Consider the following 20545-nt stretch of genomic DNA (forward strand, 5'->3'; position numbering starts at 1 on the left):
TACGTGGGCAAAAGGGATTTTTGTGAATATAATTAACAATGCTAATTAGTTGACCTTATGATAGATTATCCAGTTTGTCCTTATCATATGAATCCCTTCAAAAGACACAAGTTTTCTCTGGTTGGCAGCAGAAGAGGAAGTCAAAGAGATGTGAAGAACAAGATTTGATAGAGGGTAGCTGGCTTGAAAATGGAGGGGGCAATGAGGCAACAAATAGGGGTGGCTGTAGTTAGCTTGAGGATGGAGGAGGGCATACAACAGTGCCTGAGAATGGCCTCTAGTTGAGAGCCATCTCTGGCTGACAGCCAGCAAGAAAATAGGGGCCACAGTCCTACAACCACAGAAATTGGATCCTGCTAATGACAAGAATGAACCTGAAAGCAGATTTCCCCCGAGAGCCTCCAGAAGAGAATTGAGTCTGACTGACACTCTGAGTTCTGCCTGGTGATAACCACTCTGAGCAAAGAACCCAGCTTTACTGTCTGTGAGCTAATAAATGGATGTTTTTAAGCTACCAATTTCATGATAATTTGTTACTGTAGCCCTAGAAAATAACACACCTCTCATCTCAGGAGATAGCAAATGCAGACTCTTGCAAGCCATGCAAGGAAGAAGTGAGGGCACTGGAAATTTGTTAAGATTTAGAAAACCTTGGAAAGATTGCAGTAGCAACTGGTGTGGAGAGCAACTTTAGGAGTGGGATCAATTGGGAATCCATGACAGTAATTCAGGGAAGAATTGACAGTGGTTTGAACTAAAGTCATGGAAGTAGTGGAGAAGATGGCTCTAAGAGATACTTAGAAGGAAGAGGGACAGAATTTATTTATTTATTAAATGTTTATTTATTTATTTGGCTGCATCCTTGCGTCTTTGTGGCATCAGGCGGGATCTTTTGCTGTGGCACGGGGCTCTCCAGCAGTGGCGCGCAGGCTCAGTGCAGCTGTGGCGCGTAGGCTCAGTGGTCGCTGTGTGCCTGCTTAGTGGTCTCTGGGCATGTAGAATTTCAGTTCCCTGATCAGGGATCGAACCCGTGTCTCCTGCCTTGCAAGGCTGATTGAGAGACAATTTAGAGGCCATTTGTTTGTGGAAAGTGACAGAGAACAATGAAATTTAAAATGAATAATAGTTCTGGTGAAAGTTTGATAATCACCTACTGTTCCAAGCATATTGTCTTTAATCCTCACAAAAAAACTACAAATTTGAGCACAATATTATCGATTATCATTTTAAATGAAAAAACTGGCTGTGAAAGAGTTTTAGTAACTTATCCAAAGCCACAAAGCTTTGGATATAAAGGTATAAAAAAGCCACAATTCAAAGCCAGGGAGTTGGGAAATCAGAATTCAGGTGGTCCTAGTATGCTGCTTCCCAGAACGAGTAGAATTTTTATTGTTTCTCTGGTCACCGTCTTCTCATTTTGCAAATTTTTTTTCAAATTTTCTTGATTCATAAATTCTCTTACTGCATCTCTAACTCTGGTGAGTGCCTGTACACACACACACTCACACACACACACACCAACTTTTACCCACAACAAATAACACAGCCCCTGACTTCATAGAGAAAGTAATAGCTATCAGACAGAAGTTCCCACCAGAGAATCTGGTCCACTTTGGACAAGTATAGTTTCAGATGCCTGTTAGACACATAGGTAGTAATTCCAGTAGAAAGCTGAATACATAGATCGTAGGAATTAATGCAAACCATAGAATTAACAAGAGTATGTTGAATAAAGAGAAATGAGGACCAGATGAGAAGTCTGGGAAAGACCATTGTTTGAAGGCTGGATAGAGAAAGATCAACCTGCAAAAGAGCCCAAGAAAGAGCATTTAGAGGGGTGAGGGGAGAACAAGGGGAGAAAGGCATCATAAAAGCAAAAAGAGACATGCTGAATATATTCAAATGCTGCTTCTGGACCAAGATAATGAGGATGAGAAATGTACTCAGAATTCAGGGACCTAGAGAGCCTTGGCCACAGAAAGAGCCATTTTGGTGAGGTCCTAGAGCTTCCCTGATAGCTCAGTTTGTATAGAATCTGCCTGCACAGCAGGAGACCCCAGTTCGATTCCTGGGCTTGGAAGATCCCCTGGAGAAGGGATAGGCTAACCACTCCAATGTTCCTGGGCTTCCCTTGAGGCTCAGTTGGTAAAGAATCTGCCTGCAATGTGGGAGACCTGGGTTTGATCCCTGGGTTGGGAAGGTCCCCTGGAAAAGGGAAAGGCTATCCTCTCCAGTATTCTGGCCATGCGGTCACAAAGAGTTGGACATGACTGAATGATTTTCACTTTTCACTAGAGACAAAAGATGGATCCGATGTACTGAACACTGAATGTGATGGGAGAAAGTACAGCAGGTGACTTTAGACAAGTCTTCTTGAATAGTAGTTATTAAGCAAAAGAAAAAGGGTAGTAACTGGAGGGGGATGTGGAATTAAAGATTTTAAAGATGGAAGAACTAGAACTTTTTTAGTGGCAGATCAAAATACTGCAATGTGTAGAAAAGACTGAAGGAGAGAGAAAGACAGAGACAGAAACTGAGAGGCAGAGAGAAATAGAGACACTAATGCAAGTTTCTTGAGAAAAGGCAGCGAAGTATGGAACCCAGTGTACATGTGGAGGGTTCTACTTTTTGATGTAAGTAGAGACTCAATTCAGAGAAGGCAATGGCACCCCACTCCAGTACTCTTGCCTGGAAAACCCCATGGACGGAGGAGCCTGGAAAGCAGCGGTCCATGGGGTTGCTGAGGGTTGGACACAACTGAGCGACTTCACTTTCACTTTTCACTTTCATGCATTGGAGAAGGAAATGGCAACCCACTCCAGTGTTCTTGCCTGGAGAATCCCAGGGATGGGGGAGCCTGGTGGGCTGCCATCTATGGGGTCGCACAGAGTCGGACACGACTGAAGTGACTTAGCAGTAGCAGCAGAGACTCAATTGTAAAAAGCTAGTAGAAAAGAATAATTTTAGAAGAAAATGTCATGGCAACCAGATTACAAGTATATAGATGAAAATGTCATGGCAACCACATTACGAGTATGTTTCCTAGATTTTTGTGGTTAAGTGTGGCTTTATGACTACATTCTGGACAGAGGTTGTGGATGGAAGCCTTAAGTACAGCTTCCAGATTAAGTTCTTAAAGGAAAGGAGTGGATTCTCTCTTCTTTGTTGCCCTTTCTTGCAGGTGACTGTGGGTGTGGATAAGCCACCTTCAGTCATGCAGTGACTAGCTTTATTTAACAGGGCAATTGAGAGAGTGTTCAAAGAAATTGAGGATATGAGAGTTTGCTAATCTTGGAAAAGGAGTTACGGAAGCTGAAACTCCTCTGAGAAGCTTTCCTTAACCCCACACATCTGGATTAGGTGCCTCTTAACCCATAGACTTCTGTAACACCTGTATCTCTCATTCATTATGGTAATTCTCACAATTACATGTCTTTAAAAAATTTATTTATTTTATTTTTGGTTGTTTTCCGTCTTTGTTGCTGCACGCAGGCTTACTCTAGTTGGGGTAAATGGGGTCTACTCTCTATGGCTTCTCTTGTGGCAGAGTACAGGTTCTAGGGCGAGTGGGCTTCAGTAGTTGGGGCACATAGGCTCCAGAGCGCCACCTCAGTAGTCCTGGCACATGGGCTTAATTGCCCCGCTGCATGTGGGAATCTTAGTTCTTGGACCAGGGATCCAACTCGTGTCCCCTGCATTGGCAGGCGGGTTCTTAACCACTGGACCACCATGGTAGTCCCACAATTAACATGTCTTGTAATCACCCCTTTGCTTGTCTATATTCCAAGTGTCTAGCATCTATCCTTTTCTCCAACAGTTTCTCAAACCACTCCCCACACTACTCTCATTTCTATTTTTTTATGCTTAAGGAACCTTGAGTTGCTTATAATTTTGTGGTGCCTTCCATATTGTTCATCACCTATGTACCTTGCTCAATTTCTCCCCTCTAACCAAGTGCAGATGGGTAATGGGAGGTGAAGATCAGGAGTTTGTGGGTGTAAATTGTTTCAAGAAGATGGTTTGTAAAGAGGAAAAAGTCATAGATACTAGTGGGGTTATCTGGTGGTTCAGTGGTAAAGAATCTGCCTGCATTGCAGGAGACTTGGGTTCGGTCCCTGGGTTGGAAAGATACTCTGGAGAAGGAAATGGTTACCCACTCCAATATTTTTGCCTGGAGAATTTCATGTGGGCTACAGTCTATGGGGTCTCAAAGAGTTGGACATGACTGAGTGACTGATGCTTTCACTTTTTTTCACGGGGGAGGAGGGACATACCATGAGAGGAGGAAGAAGGAAGAGAGATTAAAATGCAACACGAAGGGGAGTCAAACCTCATTGCTCAAAATCAGGAGATTCCATCTGTGCCAGGGATTAAGCCAGCATTTGGAGAGAATGTGAGATTGCTGAGGGCCAGGAAACAGGGGAACGTTAGATGACAGCAGAAGGAGAACTTCAAAGTCAATATGAGTAGACAGAGGACAGAGACCTGGACCCTTATTTCAGAACAAGTCAGAAAGCTAGATCAAGGAGGCAAGTGCAGGAGGCCCTTAAATAGGGCCAGGTTCAGTCCTCAGGGAAGCTGCCTTTCTGACTCAGGCCTTGTCCTGTCAAGGTTGTCAGTTTTCTGTTTTTTGGTGCCTGCCTGCCTGTGTGTGTGTGTGTGTGTGTATGTGTGCGCGCGCGCGTGCATGCATGCATGCATGCACATGTGTGTCTTGCAGGGGGTGCTGGTCCACCTTGCTTGACTCTTGTGGCTTAGAACAATCTACCTTTGCCTTGGAGAAGTTTGAGCCACCCATGCTACTGCTCAAGGTGGGCACATGATCCTTCTTTCAATATTCTATATCACAGTTGAGATAAGAGGGGAATGTTTAAATAAACAATACATCAGTAAATATGCAAGGGAGAGAATGCAAGAGAAAAGCACATAGTGTCGAATGCACAGCCAAATAACCTGCTTGATAAGGTAGGGCTTATTCCAGGTAGCCTGAAGGTCCACAAAACATCAACACTTTCCCTGGGGAGGCCAGTGTTCATGCACGTGGTCAGGAACACACTCTGCCTCCACAGCCCTGACCCTGACACACATGCAGCTGGGATCGAGAGCTAGGAGGGAAACCAGTCATTTACTCCTTGGGGAGCCTGCTGGCCCAGTGGCTTAATCTCTCCCCTGTGACTGTGTGGGTTGCCTCCTCCCCTCACCTTTCAAGGCCTTCTTTTCTCTGCATTTCTGTGATGTGCAGATATGCCTCTCTGCTGAGCTCCTGCCCACACACTCCCTGCCCACATCGAAAGTCCTTCCCTTGGCATGATTAAACAAAGAGGCAATGAGCTGAGAAGACAGACAGGCAAGAACCAGAGCATGTAGGGATGTTGGGCAGAGGAAAGAAACCAAGGGAAGGACCAGCCTTCCAGAGCCTGGGGCTTATGCTGTGGGGAGCAGAGCGTACACTGGGGACTGGCTCCCACTGGAAGGTTACATGTGGCTTCAGATGTGGGCTTTCACAGGTAGGCTACAGGGTCCTGGAGACCCCAGGTCAGGGCCTTACTTGAGGGCTAAAAGGGCCATAGGAAGGCTCACCCGGGAGGTTAAACAGAGAAGGCGTCTAGGAATACATTCGTGCCTCTGGGGCCCTGTGAGACCTGCTGGTGGAGGGCACGGCTGAGGACAACAAGCCAAGGTACTGAAAATGGAAAAGCAGTGGCAGACACAGAGAGGGTCCATGCATCCTGGGTGAAAAGCACAAGAGTTTTCAAACTGGGAGACGGCAGTTCTGAATGATCCCAGCCATTCCATGTGTTGCCCTCAACAGGTATTCATACCTTGGGCTCTGATTTAGCATAACTTCCTCAGTAATGTCTTTCAGCCGCACCACTGCTGTCTTCGCTAGAAAATTTGAATAAGGTTTTTCTTAAATCAGTCAAGACTCGGATTTTAAGATTCCATTTCTCCCTGGGTAATTCTCCCAGCTGTGCAAGGAAAGCACTCCTGAGGCCTGGGAGGGAGCTGGGAGGAGAGAGAAAGAAAGCGCTTCGCCCTCTGCTGGCCAGATTTAGCATTGCCAGCACAGCCCCTAGGCCCAAGGCCAAGGAGGGCTGCGAGGACCCTCAAAGGCATATTCTTACCTGCTGCGGCGGCTGCTGCTGCTAAATCGCTTCAGTCGTGGCCCACTCTGTGCGACCCCATAGATGGCAGCCCACCAGACTCCCCCGACCCTGGGATTCTCCAGGCAAGAACATTGGAGTGGATTGCCATTTCCTTCTCCAATGCATCAAAGTGAAAAGTCAAAGTGAAGTCGCTCAGTCGCGTCTGACTCTTTGCGACCCCATGGACTGCAGCCAGTATACTAGGCTCCTCCGTCCATGGGATTTTCCAGGCAAGAGTACTGGAGTGGGTTGCCATTGCCTGCTCCCATTCTTACCTGCTAGAGCGGTAAGAATAATGGTCTTAACTATTATTCATTGTTAAGCAGTTGCTTTCTGTCAGGCACTGATAGACAGTTTACATTCATAATCTCATTTACATTTTAATTCTCCAAGCATTTCTTTCAATTTTCTTTCAATTTTGTAGGAGGCTGAATCCCCCAGCTACTAAGTGATGTTTCAGAACTACCATCTGACTCTGATTGACTATCAGCACATTTTGGCCCCAAACTCTTATTTTTTGTGCTTTTAGGCCAGGCTAATACCTGCACTGACTTGGGCTATGCCCTGACCCAAGTTTCAACCCAGCTTGATCATCTACCTCTGATCCAAGCCTCAAGCCAAACCCTAGCTTCACCTGCAAGCTGGGATCCACCCACCTGTCCTCCTGCTCCTGGCTCCTAGTAAAAGAAAATTCAGATCTTCCCTGGATTGGATGGCCAGACTCCCTGTGAATCTGATTTCCTCCCAAGCTGGCTACTTTATTTCCATCTGTCTTTGCCATTAGCAGTCAAACCCTCAGTAAGAAAAAGGTGAAGCAGGGTGGGCTGAAGAAACTCCTGTGGGGAAATGGCTAATTGGGAACACTGAGGAGGAATGTACATCCCAAATCTTAGCCAGGCCAAGGTGTTCTGAGGTTAGTGACCCAGCAAGGGAAATGGGTCCTACAGAGGTGGGGATGGAGGTGGGGTGGGAAGAGCTAAGCCAGAAGCAGCTGAGCTATCAGCAGAAGGGCCCAGTTTTGAAACCCCTTAAGGAATCTGGTCGTGACTCCGGAACTCCTCCCACAGCTGCATGCATGAGGGCAGACAGCTGGAACTAACAGCTCTTCTCCAGAACAGTGGGTGGTCCCTTGTCTAGGTATGTAGCCTTGAGATCACACTTCAGCACACTGGCTTGCTGGTGATTCACAGGCGCCGCTCTGCACCATGACTAGCTCCCTCTCCCCTGGTTACTACCTGGTTACCACCGTTATAGCCTGCAACAGTCATTCTCAAGAAAAGGAGGAGCTTGCCTGGCCTTGGCCTCAAGCTGAGGCAGTTCCATTTCTTAACTCCCTAGAAGAAACAGACAAACCTAGGTTTCATTCCATGTGATTTAGGAGCCCTGTGTTACTGGACAAATTACCTAATCTCCCAGAGCCTTTGTTTCCTCATTTCAAAATGGGGAAATAATACCATGTTTCTCATAGTTATAAAGATTAGCTGAGACAATGCACTTAGCCCAGGACCTGGCATAAACAGCTTTACAATTTTGTTGCTGTTGCTTAGTCACTAAGTTGTGTCTGACTTTTTGTGACCCATGGACTGTAGCCTGCCATGCTCCTCCATCCATAGGATTTCCCAGGCAAGAATACTAGAGTGGGTTGCCATTTCCTTCTCTAGGGAATCTTCTTGATCCCGGGATTGAACTTGATCCCAGGAATCTTCTTGATCCCGGGAATCTCCTGCAATTCTCCTGCATTACAGGCAGATTCTTTACTGCTGAGTCACTGGGTAAGTCCAACTTTACAAAATCCTATGTAATTTTTTTAGCTGCTCTGTGGGCTTCAGTTTCCTATTTAGAAAAATTAACATAAAGCAATGTAAGTTTCCTAATATTGCTATAAGAACCAAATGAGATAATTTACATATAGCAGTTAAAAATGACTGCATTTGTGCTCAGGCAGTCATGTTTGACTCTTTATGACCCTATGGACTGTAACCTGCCAGGCTCCTCTGTCCATGAGATTCTTCTGGCAAGAATACTGGAGTGCATTGCCATTTCCTCCTCCAAGGGATCTTCCCCACCCAGGGATCAAACTCGTGTCTCCCAAGTCTCCTGCATTGGCAGTCGATTCTTTACCACTAGTGTCATAACTGTGTGTAAAAAATTGGATTTTTCCTTAATTCTCTAAATTAGACAATTGTCATCTAAACATTTAACCACCTATCTTACTGAAAGATTTAATCTCCCTGTGTTTTGTGACTTTCTTTCCATTCTCTCGTCCTCCAAATTTAGGGTCTTATAAAAATATCTGTGGATTTTATGTTGGACAGAGTATCTGGAGACCAGGAGGCTCTGTGGCAGTCGGACCATGTTGGTAATGCAGGTCTGCACCTCATTCACTCAAGCCTGAGCTCCCTCTAGTGGATGCTGCTTTGAGACTCCAGTATGCCCTGGGGCAAAGTGATCTTCCTGCAGTTTCCAAAGATTTGATCCTTAGAGTTCCTTCTAAGCCTGGGCTGAAAGTGTGGTCCAGGCTGCTTTCCTTCCCAGTAGCCCTGTGATAGGTAGAATTTTGGCTCCCATTATCTTTGCCCTCTGGTGTTATTTCTGTGATTATGGCGAAAAGGGACTTTACAGATATAATTAAGGTTAATAACCTGCTGACCTTAATTAAAATATTGAGATTATTTTGGATTATCTGGGTGAGCCTAATCTAATCATATGAACCTAAAAAGCAGAGGTCTCTCTCAGTCTTAGAAGCAGGAGTAAGAGATTTGGAGAATGAGAAAGACTTAACATGCCTTTAGTGGCCTGAAGATAAAGGGGCCATGTGTCAAGGAAATAAAGATCTCAGTTCCACGAACAAAAGACACTGAATTCTTCGAATAACCTGAATGATCTTGGAAGCAGACTCTTCCCAGAGACTTCAGATAACAGCCCAGCCCAACTGACACCTTGATTTTGGTTTTGGGAGGCCCAGTTGAGCCAGAGGACCCAGTTAAGCCACACTATGCTCAGATTTCTGACTCAGAATTGTGAGATAATTAATGACTACTGTTTTAAGCTATTTGTGGCAATATGTTACTTCAATAAAAGAAAACTAATATAATGTTCAAGAATCCCATTTCTTTCCTTAGTCTTAGAGAATCTCCTTCCTCAGAAGTACAGACACTTCTGCTTTTTCAACTCTAAGCCATCACAGACAGCTGGGCACAATTCACCCTTAGGTGAATTTTTTGTGAAAACCTTGGAGCCTTGTTTTTTTTCTTTTTTTATTATAGAATATTGTTATAATTGTTCTGTTGTGTTATTTTTAAATTTATTTTTTTTAATTGAAGAATGATTGCTTTACAGAATTTTGTTGGTTTCTGCCAAACATCAACATGAATCAGTCATAAGTATACATATGTCTCCTCCCTCCTGGGAGCCCTGTTTTTATAAACAAAAGCTAGGGCAGAGAGTTTCTGAACATTTCTGTTTTGACACTGCAATTTGAAAAGCTTTAAGTCTAGGGGATACAAAACTTTAGGTACTTTTTTACGATGAGAGGAGGGATAAAATGAACAAAACCCAAATGAATACCTCTGTGAAGTTTCCTGCCACATATATAAATGCTTAGCCTAGCAATTGACATACAGTAAATTACACTCTTTGGACTAAAAGATTGTTTTTGTTGATGTTTTGTTGTTGTGATTCCAGGAACTTAAAATTGTGTTCCCTGCTGCCCATCCTGGCTCAATTCTATCCAACTTGTTCCCTAATTGTCAAAATGCTGTTTCCCACACAGGAGGGGTGTCAGTCTGCAACTAGAGGGCCTCAACAAGGGCCTATTCAAGATGTCTTGTGGTATAGTTGCTCCACCATCTTCCCATCCTGGAAAAGCGGAGACACCAAAATGCACAGCTGACTCCAGAATTTTGCTCCTGCTTCTAGGATAGGCAAGATGGCCAGTTATCACCCTCCTTGTGCTCAGAATTCTGCCAGGTGGCAGAAGCCACCTGTTCTAGGAGAGCCTTCTCTTGGGACAAGTATGTACATTATAAATGAAAAGCTTATTTTTAGCACCCTGAATCCATCAGAGACCACCAAAGTGGCCTTCATTACCCATTCTAGCTCAGCATGACTGGAGGGCAGAGATGGTAGGAAAACCTCTTGAGAAACTGACACATCTTCCTCCAAAATTGGATCTTTGCCTGCTTCAACTCTCATCTCTGTTTGCCAAATAAATATTTAGGTACCTAAAACCTGGCAGAGTTTTAGCTCTGAGGACCCAGCAATAATCAAGAGACCCCATGCCAGCCCTATGGTTCTCATAATCGGTGAGGAGGATATCACAAAATAACCACAGATTTTGAAATGATCGAAAGTGCAGTGACCCTCATAATCTCTCCTGACACCTCGGCTCCAGCCTCAGTCTCAGTTTCTGTGCCCATTTGAAGAAGTTTTGTTTCAAGTCCTTCGTGTCTGAGTCCCTCTGTGTCACCTGTATCGTGACCAAAAAGTTGGTCGACGTAGAGGACACCAACACCTCTGGGACTGTCTCCATGACAACACATCAGCATATCCTGCCCTCAGAGCCCTGGAGACCCTACCCTACGTTCGTGTACCACTTATAATAATCATTCTTGATATTCTGTAACTGATTATTCAGCATCTTGAAATCATGAGAAAATTAAAGACCAATGTTGTTTACATTTCCCCTGTGGTCTGACTTTTGTGGGTGCTTAAAAGTCATATTATGAACCTTTCAACCACAAAACCTAAAATCGGGTTTTGCTTCCCACCTAATAGGAGACGTTCTCACCTAAAAACTTGCTACCACTATGAAATAAAAACTTTGTACCCATATTTTCTTCTTGCTCCTTTCTGCCTCCTGAGCAACCCTGGTGCTTCCCCATGTGCTCCTGTATGGCACAGTGTGCTCACTTCCTGTTGGGGACTGTAAGTAATAAATCTTCTTTCAGTGGCATTGATCTCTGAGTATGTCATCACTCAGTCAATGTAATATAAATTTATCAGTTTAATGTTGGTAAATTAAATTCCAAGCACATTTTAAAATACTGCCTGGCACAGCTCACACCCAAAGACTGGCCAGGCCCTGGAGGAGCTAAAATTATGGCAAGGGTGAATATGATTCAGAGATGACATTTGACTCTGCTCCACAGACCCCATAACACCTCTTCTGCCCCAAACCTGCAGACCTTCTTCTAAGTATGTCACAGTTTCTCCAGAACTCCCCAAACACTCATCTCCAGTTGTCCCCAATCATGATACTTTGCTCCACTGAGCCTCCATTCTCCATCCTATGTCTTGGAATGCTGTACAGAGAAGGAGGACTGGATTTCTGCCAGGACCAAGGCCAGCTCTGAGAACCATCATGGTAGGATAGGGCCAGGTTTACAGTCCTGGAAACTATTCTTCCCTTGGAAGAGATCAGTTCTGGGGGTCAGTTCTGAGGGTAAGGTATACCTGGTCCTAGGTTCCAGGGCTGAACTGAAGGAAGGAAAAGGGAGCAGGTATTTACTCTGGCTTACTAAGTAAGATTGAACCCCTCAGAGCTCATGAGGTTGAGGATACAAAACCTGCTGTGAGATGCAATGGTCAGGGTGTATATGTGAATGTGTCTATGAAAACATGTGCATACTTACAGCAGTAAGATACATAAGCTTGCTATACTGTGGCACAATGATTCTTCATTCATCAGTCCTCTCATCTCTTTGAAGCCAGCTACTACACAGCCTGTGCCCCTTGCCCCTGTAACCCAGAATTCAGACAGAATTTATCCTGGCTGGCTCACATTGGCTTTGGTTTTTTTCATCAACCCCATAAATGCTTAGTGAGGAAGCAACACTTTATTGAAGTGCTGTTTGCAGGGTACACTTGTGAACCCCCCATGTGGAGGAGCATTTAAAAGATACCTTGGAACAAGAGGGCTATAGATATGCTTTTGTGTGTTCACAAGTGTGTGCAGATCCATGGACGACATCTGTGTGTATTGATGTGTGACTCTCAGTATACGTGTGTTTATGAGGTGTGTGACTGAATGTACTTATATGGTGTTGGTATAAGACTTATGTAGGTGAGAAAGATGTGTGCTCTGAGAAGGGGAACTCCAGAGCATTTAATATGGATTTCACAGTCTCCTGGTCAGTGTGCATATGTGCAAATAGGTATGTGTGCATGTGTGCTTGTGTGCATGCATGTGTGTGTGTATAGTTCTGGTGAGCAGAGGTTGAATGTATGCTACACTCCTGCATCTCTAGGTGGTACATCTACAGACCCAGTTCACGCCCATCTCTGTAACCCAGCAGACAGGATGGCAGAGTTTCTGCAGGCAGATTTCCCTACAAGTCTGGATTCACTTGGTGGTGGGAGTCCTGGGGATAGACATGGGGTCACTCTAGGCCTGGAGGTCCCTCCTGGCCAGCTCTGCCCTCTCCATCTTTGGACGTTCCCTCCCCAGGTTCGCCCTCGTCATCAGCCTCCATGAGTTCCTCAGGCATTGGCCACTCCCGGGTCTGCCACTCCAGCCGCTCGATGCGATAGGCAATCTTGAGTGCACCGGACTCCAGCTCAGCCAGGAGTCGAGCGAACTTGGTTTGCAGATCATCGAGTTGCTGGTCTAGGCCTCGCAGCCGGGCCTCCGTGGCCTCCTGTAGGGCGATCTCGGCTGCCTCCGCGTTTACATCCAACTTGTTCATTTTGAGCAGGATCTCACGGCCCTTTTCCTCCATAACAGCCTGGGCCTGCGGGTACTCGCTCAGCACTTCCCGCAGGTCCTCCTTGCTCAGGCAGAACAGGTCCGAATAACCTAGACTCTTGATGTTGGCTGTGCGGCGATTCCCAGACATGTTCCCTGTGGCCGAGGAGCAGACAGGTGGGAGGACAGTTAGTCAGGGTGGGTGTGAGGGGGTATTTTCCGTCTGAACCCGGACCCCCACCTCCACATTTGTGCTTCTGAGCCTCTCTTTCTGTCTCATTAATTCTTTCATTCTGTAATGTACTGGGTGGGGACTAGGCTGTGTGCTGAGTGGGTATCAGTGACTTGCCTCCAAGAGTTCAGTCTAGAGGAGATAGACATTTGATGGAATAGTTACCTAACAGCACAGTCAATGCAGTGTAGATGAGCATCTGGTACTGTGGGAAGACAGGCAAAGAGCCCCAGACAAGCTTTAAGGCAGAGAATTCAGGGAAGCCTGGAGGAACTGATGCCTAGACTGAGTGGGAGGTAACCAGGGGAGGCGGGGAGGGCAACTAGGCAGAGGGAGGAGCATGAGCAGAGGGAAGGAGGTAGGAAAGAGTTGGGTGGTTACAGAGTACAGCAGGCATGGCAGAGAGGCCAGAGTGCAGCGTGTGAGGAGCTGGGGAGAGATGGAGAGAGCCAGGTCAAGGCCCACAGCCCTGGCAAGGAGTCTAGACCTTAGCTAAAGGACAGAAACTACTGAACTATTTTTAGCAGGGGAACTGTATGGTATCATTTGCATTTTAGAAAGCTAATGGTGGGTGGCTGGTGGGAAGATAGGTTCTGAATGCTGCGGAGTCTCAAAGCTAGAAGGACCTTAGAAAGGGCAAGGGAGCCACCATTTGTTGAACTCTTGCCACGTGCCAGGCCCCGCACTGGGAGCCTCACCCATACAGCTCATTTAATTCTTACAAATAACTCTATGGGTTTTGAATATCACCCCTCTTGGGTAGGTGAGGAAACTGAGGCCTAAAAGAGGTAAGTGATTTGTCCAAAGTCAGGTAGATAGGCCAACTGCATACCAGATACAGGGCTTGAGGGGGTCCTTGGCTGACAAGTGTGAGACCTTTAAGACAACTAGAGAGTGGGATCCCCAGGCTGAGAGCACATTCTAGTCTTCGTCAGTGACAGCGTGCTTACCCCTTTTAAGTTTTTCCCATCTCCTGTGGCCTTGGTGTCTTTACCTGTGCTGTCCTCCTTCACAGGCTGATAAGAAGAATAAATGAGCCGGTGTACAGTACCTAGCCTGGACTGGAGTTGATGGAGTAAACCGAAGTTTATTCCTTCTACCTCTCTTTCCATTTGGCTATGAGAAAGCTCTTTCTCATATTGACTTCAAGTGTGTATACTTATCACCCATGTCAGCTTGGACAAGTTCCCCAAATTCTCTGTGCTCCAATTTCCTTGCCTTTAAACTGTGAATAATAGTACCTACTTTATAGAACTGCTGTGAGAATTAAATGAATTGGTACACATGAAGAACTTTGAACAGGGCATGTAGTAAGCATGTAGAGACTATTAGCCATTATTATTACTAATTGCTATTATCTTGGCACTTTTCACTGATCTGTTGGTGCTTTGGGTGAATACTCACAGAGCAAGTCTGCTCTCTCTTCCAAGGACCCAACCTTCTCATGGACGTTGACTCAGCCTCTTCTCAGGGAAGAGACCCTCTGTGTCCTGCCTCTCTCTTGAGCCCTCTAGTGACTCAGGCAAGGGCCAGCTGTCCTTAATCTGTGGGCCCTGAAGTGCCATCTGGTCTCAGCACAGGGTTCTGCTGTCCCCCTTCCCCTCCTGTAGTCCAGTCTCCAGAACAAATGCTGAGGTGCCCACCTTTGATGTTGATGATGCTGATCTCCCCAAAGTAGAGCCCTGCACCAAGCACAGCATACTGGGTGACACCATCGTCCGCCACCACGGCCAGCTGACCCTCTCGGATGATGTACATCTCTCGGCCAATGTCCCCTTTGCGGCAGACATATTCACCCGGCGAGTAGGTCTGGGGCTGCAGCTTCAGCACCAGCTCCTCCAGCAGGCTGGCCTCACAGTTTTGGAAGATCTGTACCCGGCTCAGGGTAGGCAGGTGCACAGACACGGCCACTTCTGCCCGCAACCGCTCGGGCAAGTGCTGTAAGATGGCTACCTCATTGGTCATCTTCTTGTTGATCTGCAGGTGCTGGTACCTGGGGGGAATGGTAGTAGCAGTCCTCACCAGCCCCTTACGTGCCTCCCTCTCCATTTTCCATCAGGGTTCTCGGCTCAGCTTCAGCCAAGAACCCAACCACACTGAGCTCTCACAAGGGTCATACGAATACTTGACAGTTGGTTGATAAATATCTTAGTCCACTATCTCCTAGTCACAGACATATTTTGACCTCTTCTCTCCCATCCAGGGCCTGGAAGCCTTTACACAGTGGACAGAGCCTTAATTCCCGTCAGGCTTTACCCACCCACCATTCCATGATGTCTTGTACCGTTCCACTAAAAATATCTACTTCAGTCACCAAGCCCCATCTTCTTTAGAGGTCTTCTGTTCTATGTCCCTAACTTGGTGACACTTCCCCTTGTTCACCCTACAGTATGGACTCCATGACAGAGTCAACCATCTTGTTGTTGGTCATCCTCTGAGGAGTATTGCTCTTACCTCTTACACCTTCCAGGACCTTCTGAGTTCTACCAGGTGGTGGCAGTTCCCATTCCCTGGGTTCTGTGTTAGCTTTCCTTGTGTATGATTTCATCTCCCTGTCAATCTCTTACCCAACCCCTTTCCTTAAGTCCATACCCAGTTAATGGAGGACATCCTTTTCCAAGTTCCACCCAGTGAACCCCCCAATGAATACCACATCCTAAGTGCCCTGCCTGACCCACCAGGCAGTAAGAACCCAGCTACCTTCCTCAGAGTCTATCCTACACACCTCTTCCTGTCCTGGTCTGGAACCCCAGTATCCTCACCAGTCAATGACTCTCCGCTCCAGCCGGTGGTTGACATGATGCAGCTTCATGTACTTCTTCACCAGCGCGTGGTCTGGGTAGAAGGCTGCATCTGCTGTGTTCATGTTGTAGATGACAGAGCTCATGCTACCCATGATGGTGGCGAAACCCATGACTGCCAGCAGGAAGTCACCCACCATGAAGAGGTACTCCTCCTCCTGGGCTGGCAGCGGTGTGTCGCCCACAGTGGTCAGGATTAGCGTGGAGAAGTAAAAGCTGTAGAGGTACTGGCGCCGCAGCCGCTCAAAGCCCGGCTGTGCAGGGTCGGGGTACACCCAGACGTCACGCCCGAAGCCCAGGTACCGGGACAGGGCAAAGTAGAGGCAGCTGTTCCAATGGATCACCACAAAAATGTAAAGCATCAGCTTGGCGATGCGGAAGGCGTTCGGGTAAGCTGTGCGGGTCTCCATGCGGTCAAAGGCCTCAAAGAGGCGGGGCACTCGCAGAAAGCGGTTTAGCCTCAGCGTGGGTGTGTGTGGACCCAGACTCACGTAGGCAACATCCGTGGGCAACAGGGAAACCAGGTCCAAGAAGAAGCTCCAGGTGCGAACGTAGCGACTCGAGATCCTACCTTTGTCCACCACCAGGATGCCCTGTTCCAAGAATCCTGGTGGGGAAGGGGGCTCAGTCGTGGGTGGGGTCAGGTATGGGGCGGAGTCGGGGCACCTTCCTGCTTCCGGGTACAGTAATGAGGTTGAGGGTGGGTAGGCCAGGGCAGCACAGGGAGACAGTTACAGGGACAGGATGGGTTGGGCCTAACACTGCTCCAGGGTTTCTGGGGTGAGCACTGGGGTATTGTAAACACAGACATGTGACAGTGCTATGAGGGAGGGGGTCACTTTCTTGTTACTAAGAGGCTCTCCTTAGGAAGGGAACATGGAAGGAAGGTCAGTCCTGAGACTCACTGACCAGTGTGGAAGCGCACCACGATGTCCAGGAGGTAGAACAGGTCACTCGTGTAGTCCAGCACTAACCAGGCCACCAGATAACCATGCTGCAAGTCGGGGAAGCAGGCTCTGCGTGGTAGGGACAGAAGGGATTGGCTTAAGGGATCCTTCTGTGTGTGAGGTATTGTCCCCAAGCCGCTGAGCACTAAACCTGGGCCCTTGCATTGGCGCCGCCCTCACACACACCAGCCCCGAGCAAGGGCCCGCCCTCTTCCTGGGCCTCATTCTTTATCCCTGGTCTCTGCTTAGGGCCCTTCCCATAGCGGCAAACCTGCACACCACGATGATGAGGTTATACATTACTGGGAAGACCATTGTGTTCAGCCACCAGTAGTAGTAATCTCCAGATGGGTCCAGGACTGGCAGAGACTTCCTGTGGGCAAAAGAAGTCGGGTTTCAATTATCCATGGTTCGCTGTTGCCCTTGCCACCTGGTGCAGCAAGGAGGGATCAGGCTCCATCTGGTGAGGCAGACAGATAGACAGAGGGGACCAGGATTTCTCACCTGGCTTTGGTCAGGACAGAAGGGCTGGACTCTGTCGTCTTCACTTTGCTGTCCTGGCTCATGGTTCTGTGGCCTGCTGCCTGGGGATGAGATATCCAGGGCCTCTGCCTGCAGGTGGTTTCAGGAAGTGGGGGCTAGAGCCTGCCTTTCCAGAAGAAGCTGCCCTTGGTCTCCAGCTGCAATTCCTCCCTCTTTGGCTGCTGAAGCTCTTAGCAACGCCACCAGAGCCAGCCGCTACCAAAGTGGTGGAACCTGTGTGGCTCCAGCACTCCACCCTGTCTCCTAGGGCTCGGGTTTACACCTATCCAACTAAACATCTCTAATGAGGTCCTTGGAGACGGTGGGGGTGTATGCCTCAGAGGTAAGGCTAAACCTTGTCTCCCTCCACCTTCCTCAAAGCTGAACTACATAAGGGCTTTCTAGTGGGGAGACTTGGTTGCCTGTGTAGGTTTAGGAATTCATTGTTTTACCTTGTGCAAATTCCCAGCTTGAACCTCATTTTTTATTCTTTTAACATCTATGTACTGTCAGATATGTCAGGTATCAGGTGCTGAACTAGTCTCCAGGGACAGAGAATGCCTTTCATATCAATGTGAGCTCTCGTTCCATTACTTGCACCCTTGTCTACGTCCTTCCTGCTGCATGAGTGTGATGGGGGCCATCCTGTGGCATTTTGGTCCTCATCCCCCTCCTGTTACCTCTTGTGCCTGATCTCACCAGTTATTTCCTGTGTTTTCTAAATCCTTAACCTCTTCCAGTTTTCCCTTTCTATGAGCAGGCTTAAACTTCCCATACCAGAAAATAATTTTAAAAAATCCTAAAAATTCTCCCTCAACTTGATGTCCCTTTCACTAATATCATCTTTCTCAAAAAGTCATAATCAAAACACCTGCTATGTGCCACGTCAAAATTATGCAAAGTATTGGGGATGAAAGATGAATGAAACACATTCCTTGTCCTCCATAAACTCGAAGTCTAGTGGGGGAAGCGGCAGGTAGATAGGCAATTATATATTAGTCTGATGAGTACTCAATTAGGTGGGTACACAGAGAGTTATTATAGTGCATAGGAAAGGTCCCAATTGAGACTGGGTTCTGTAGGATGAATAGGAGTTAGTTAAGTGTAGAGATGGAAGAGTGAAGAGCGCTACAGGAAAGGCACAGAGATTTCAAAAAGCATAGGTGACTAGGGGAACGTCAATTGGTTTCTGTAGCGAATCTGAGAGCCTAGTGGTGAAAGATGAGGCTGAATGGTTGACAGACGACAGCTCAGGGAGAGCTTTGTCAGCCATGTTATAAAACTAATAGCTTATCTAAAGCAATGGAGAATTCATGAAATGTTTTGCACAGTTAAGTGATATGGCTAGATTTGTGTTTTCAGATAGTGTCTTGGAAGAAACATCTACGGTCTACAACAGTATATTTTATTTTCTTGAAAACTGCTTTTCCCATGACTTGTATTGATACCATAATTTCTTGGTTTTCTGTTTGTTTCTTCTTAGTCTCTTTCATAAGCCCCTCTGCCTATCCCTCCTGTTTTGGTGAGGTTTTCCTGGACTCTGATGGACTCTCTTTCTATCCTCCCAACTCTCTGTGGTCAGTCTGGGTCACCCACAGGATCTCCTTTCCCATTTAATGACTCCCAATAACTCTCTTTGAGCTACAGACCTATCTATACCACTAAGTGTTCACAGGATGTCCCCACTCAGATACTGCACAGTCACCTGTAGCCCATTTGGTCTTTTAACTGAGCTCATTATCTTTCCTATCTGCTCTTTCTCTTATGATCCCTATCACTGGCCTTTCAGCCAAAATACTTAGCACCAGTATTGTTACTATTACAATTGTATAATATTGTATAATATTCTGATACTCCTTCCTTGTGACTGTTTCAGTCAATAGAGTAAAGCAGGAGTGATGTTGTGTGGCTTCTGAGACTAGATCATAAAAGGCCAAGCAGCTTCCTTCTGCTTTTCTTAGAACACTCACTGTCCAGAAGCTGTCTCAGGATGCTGCCTCTTACAACCTGGCTGCCATGTTGTGAGAAGCTCAAGCCACAGGAATAGTCATGTGCCTGTACTTTGACAGTTCCAGCTGAGCTCAGCCTTCAAGTAATCCCAGTTGTCTCAGGCATCAGACATGTGAGTGAAGAAGCCTCCAGATGATTTTAGTCACCAGCCTCAAGTCACCCCCAGGTGTTTGAATTTTCCAGATGAGGTCTCAGACATCAGGGAACAGAGATAAGCCATTCTTGCCCTGTCTTATTCAAATTCCCAGAATCTGTGAGCATAATAAAATGACCAGTGTTTTACCCTACTAAGTTTGAGATGATTTGTTATATAGCATAGTAACCAGAGGACTTTCCTGGTGGCTCAGTGTCAAAGAATCCACCTGCAGTGCAGGAGTCCCAGGAGACGAGGGTTTGATCCCTGGGTCAGGAAGATCCCCTGGAGGAGGGCATGGCAACCCACTCCAGTGTTCTTGCCTGTAGAATCCCATGGACAGAGGAGCCTGGCAAGCTACAGTCTATAGTGTTGCAAAGAGTCAGACATGACTGAAGTGACTTATCATGCACTCAGTGCATAGTAACTAGACCATACATATAGAAAAGTACATATTTCCTAAGTACACAGCTTGATGAATTCCACAGAGTGAACACAGTCATGTAACAGGCACTCACATCAAGAGCCCCACTCTGCCCTCTTCTAGGCAGCGCTTCTCCAAGGGTGATCACTAACCTGACTCTTAATCCTATCATTTAGTTTTTCCTGTGCTTGTATTTGGAGAAGGCAATGGCACTCCACTCCAGTACTCTTGCCTGGAAAATCCCATGGACGGAGGAGCCTAGTGGGCTGCAGTCCATGGGGTTGCTGAGAGTCGGACACGGCTGAGCGATTTCACTTTCACTTTTCACTTTCATGCATTGCAGAAGGAAATGGCAACCCACTCCAGTGTTCTTGCCTGGAGAATCCCAGGGACGGGGGAGCCTGGTGGGCTGCCGTTTATGGGATCACACAGAGTCGGACACGACTGAAGTGACTTAGCAGTGCTTGTATTTGCTTCCCAGGTGGCTCAGTGGTAAGGAATCTGCCTGCCAATGCAGGAGACATGGATTGGATCCATGGGTTGGGAAGATCCCCTGGAGAAGGAAATGGCAAACCACTTCAGTTTTTAATCTTTCCTCTTACTTTTTCTCATATTCATCCAGTCATCAAGCCCTGGTGACCTAAT

The 20545-nt window shown here is 46.8% G+C and overlaps 1 protein-coding gene and 1 long non-coding RNA gene across 2 annotated transcripts; both read right to left on the bottom strand.

Annotated features, from left to right (window-relative positions):
• Positions 1-818: 818 nt before the first annotated feature.
• LOC147357896 (uncharacterized) lies at positions 819-6015 on the bottom strand. The gene is made up of 2 exons (XR_015141531.1): positions 5823-6015; positions 819-1050 (listed from the first exon to the last, which is right to left on the bottom strand). It is a non-coding gene; the product is annotated as an uncharacterized LOC147357896 (long non-coding RNA).
• A 5952-nt stretch (positions 6016-11967) lies between these two features.
• CNGA4 (cyclic nucleotide gated channel subunit alpha 4) lies at positions 11968-17426 on the bottom strand. The gene is made up of 6 exons (XM_086338380.1): positions 17316-17426; positions 17083-17184; positions 16774-16880; positions 15826-16471; positions 14707-15056; positions 11968-12987 (listed from the first exon to the last, which is right to left on the bottom strand). Exons 1-6 carry the CDS (start codon positions 17375-17377, stop codon positions 12527-12529), a joined length of 1728 nt encoding a protein of 575 aa, XP_086194506.1. The 5' UTR covers positions 17378-17426; the 3' UTR covers positions 11968-12526.
• Between the last annotated feature and the right edge of the window lie 3119 nt (positions 17427-20545).

Source organism: Bos grunniens, chromosome 15 (genome assembly GCF_055505025.1).
Source record: "Bos grunniens cultivar Pamir isolate PY7600 chromosome 15, Bosgru_T2T1.0, whole genome shotgun sequence".
NCBI lineage: Eukaryota > Metazoa > Chordata > Mammalia > Artiodactyla > Bovidae > Bos > Bos grunniens.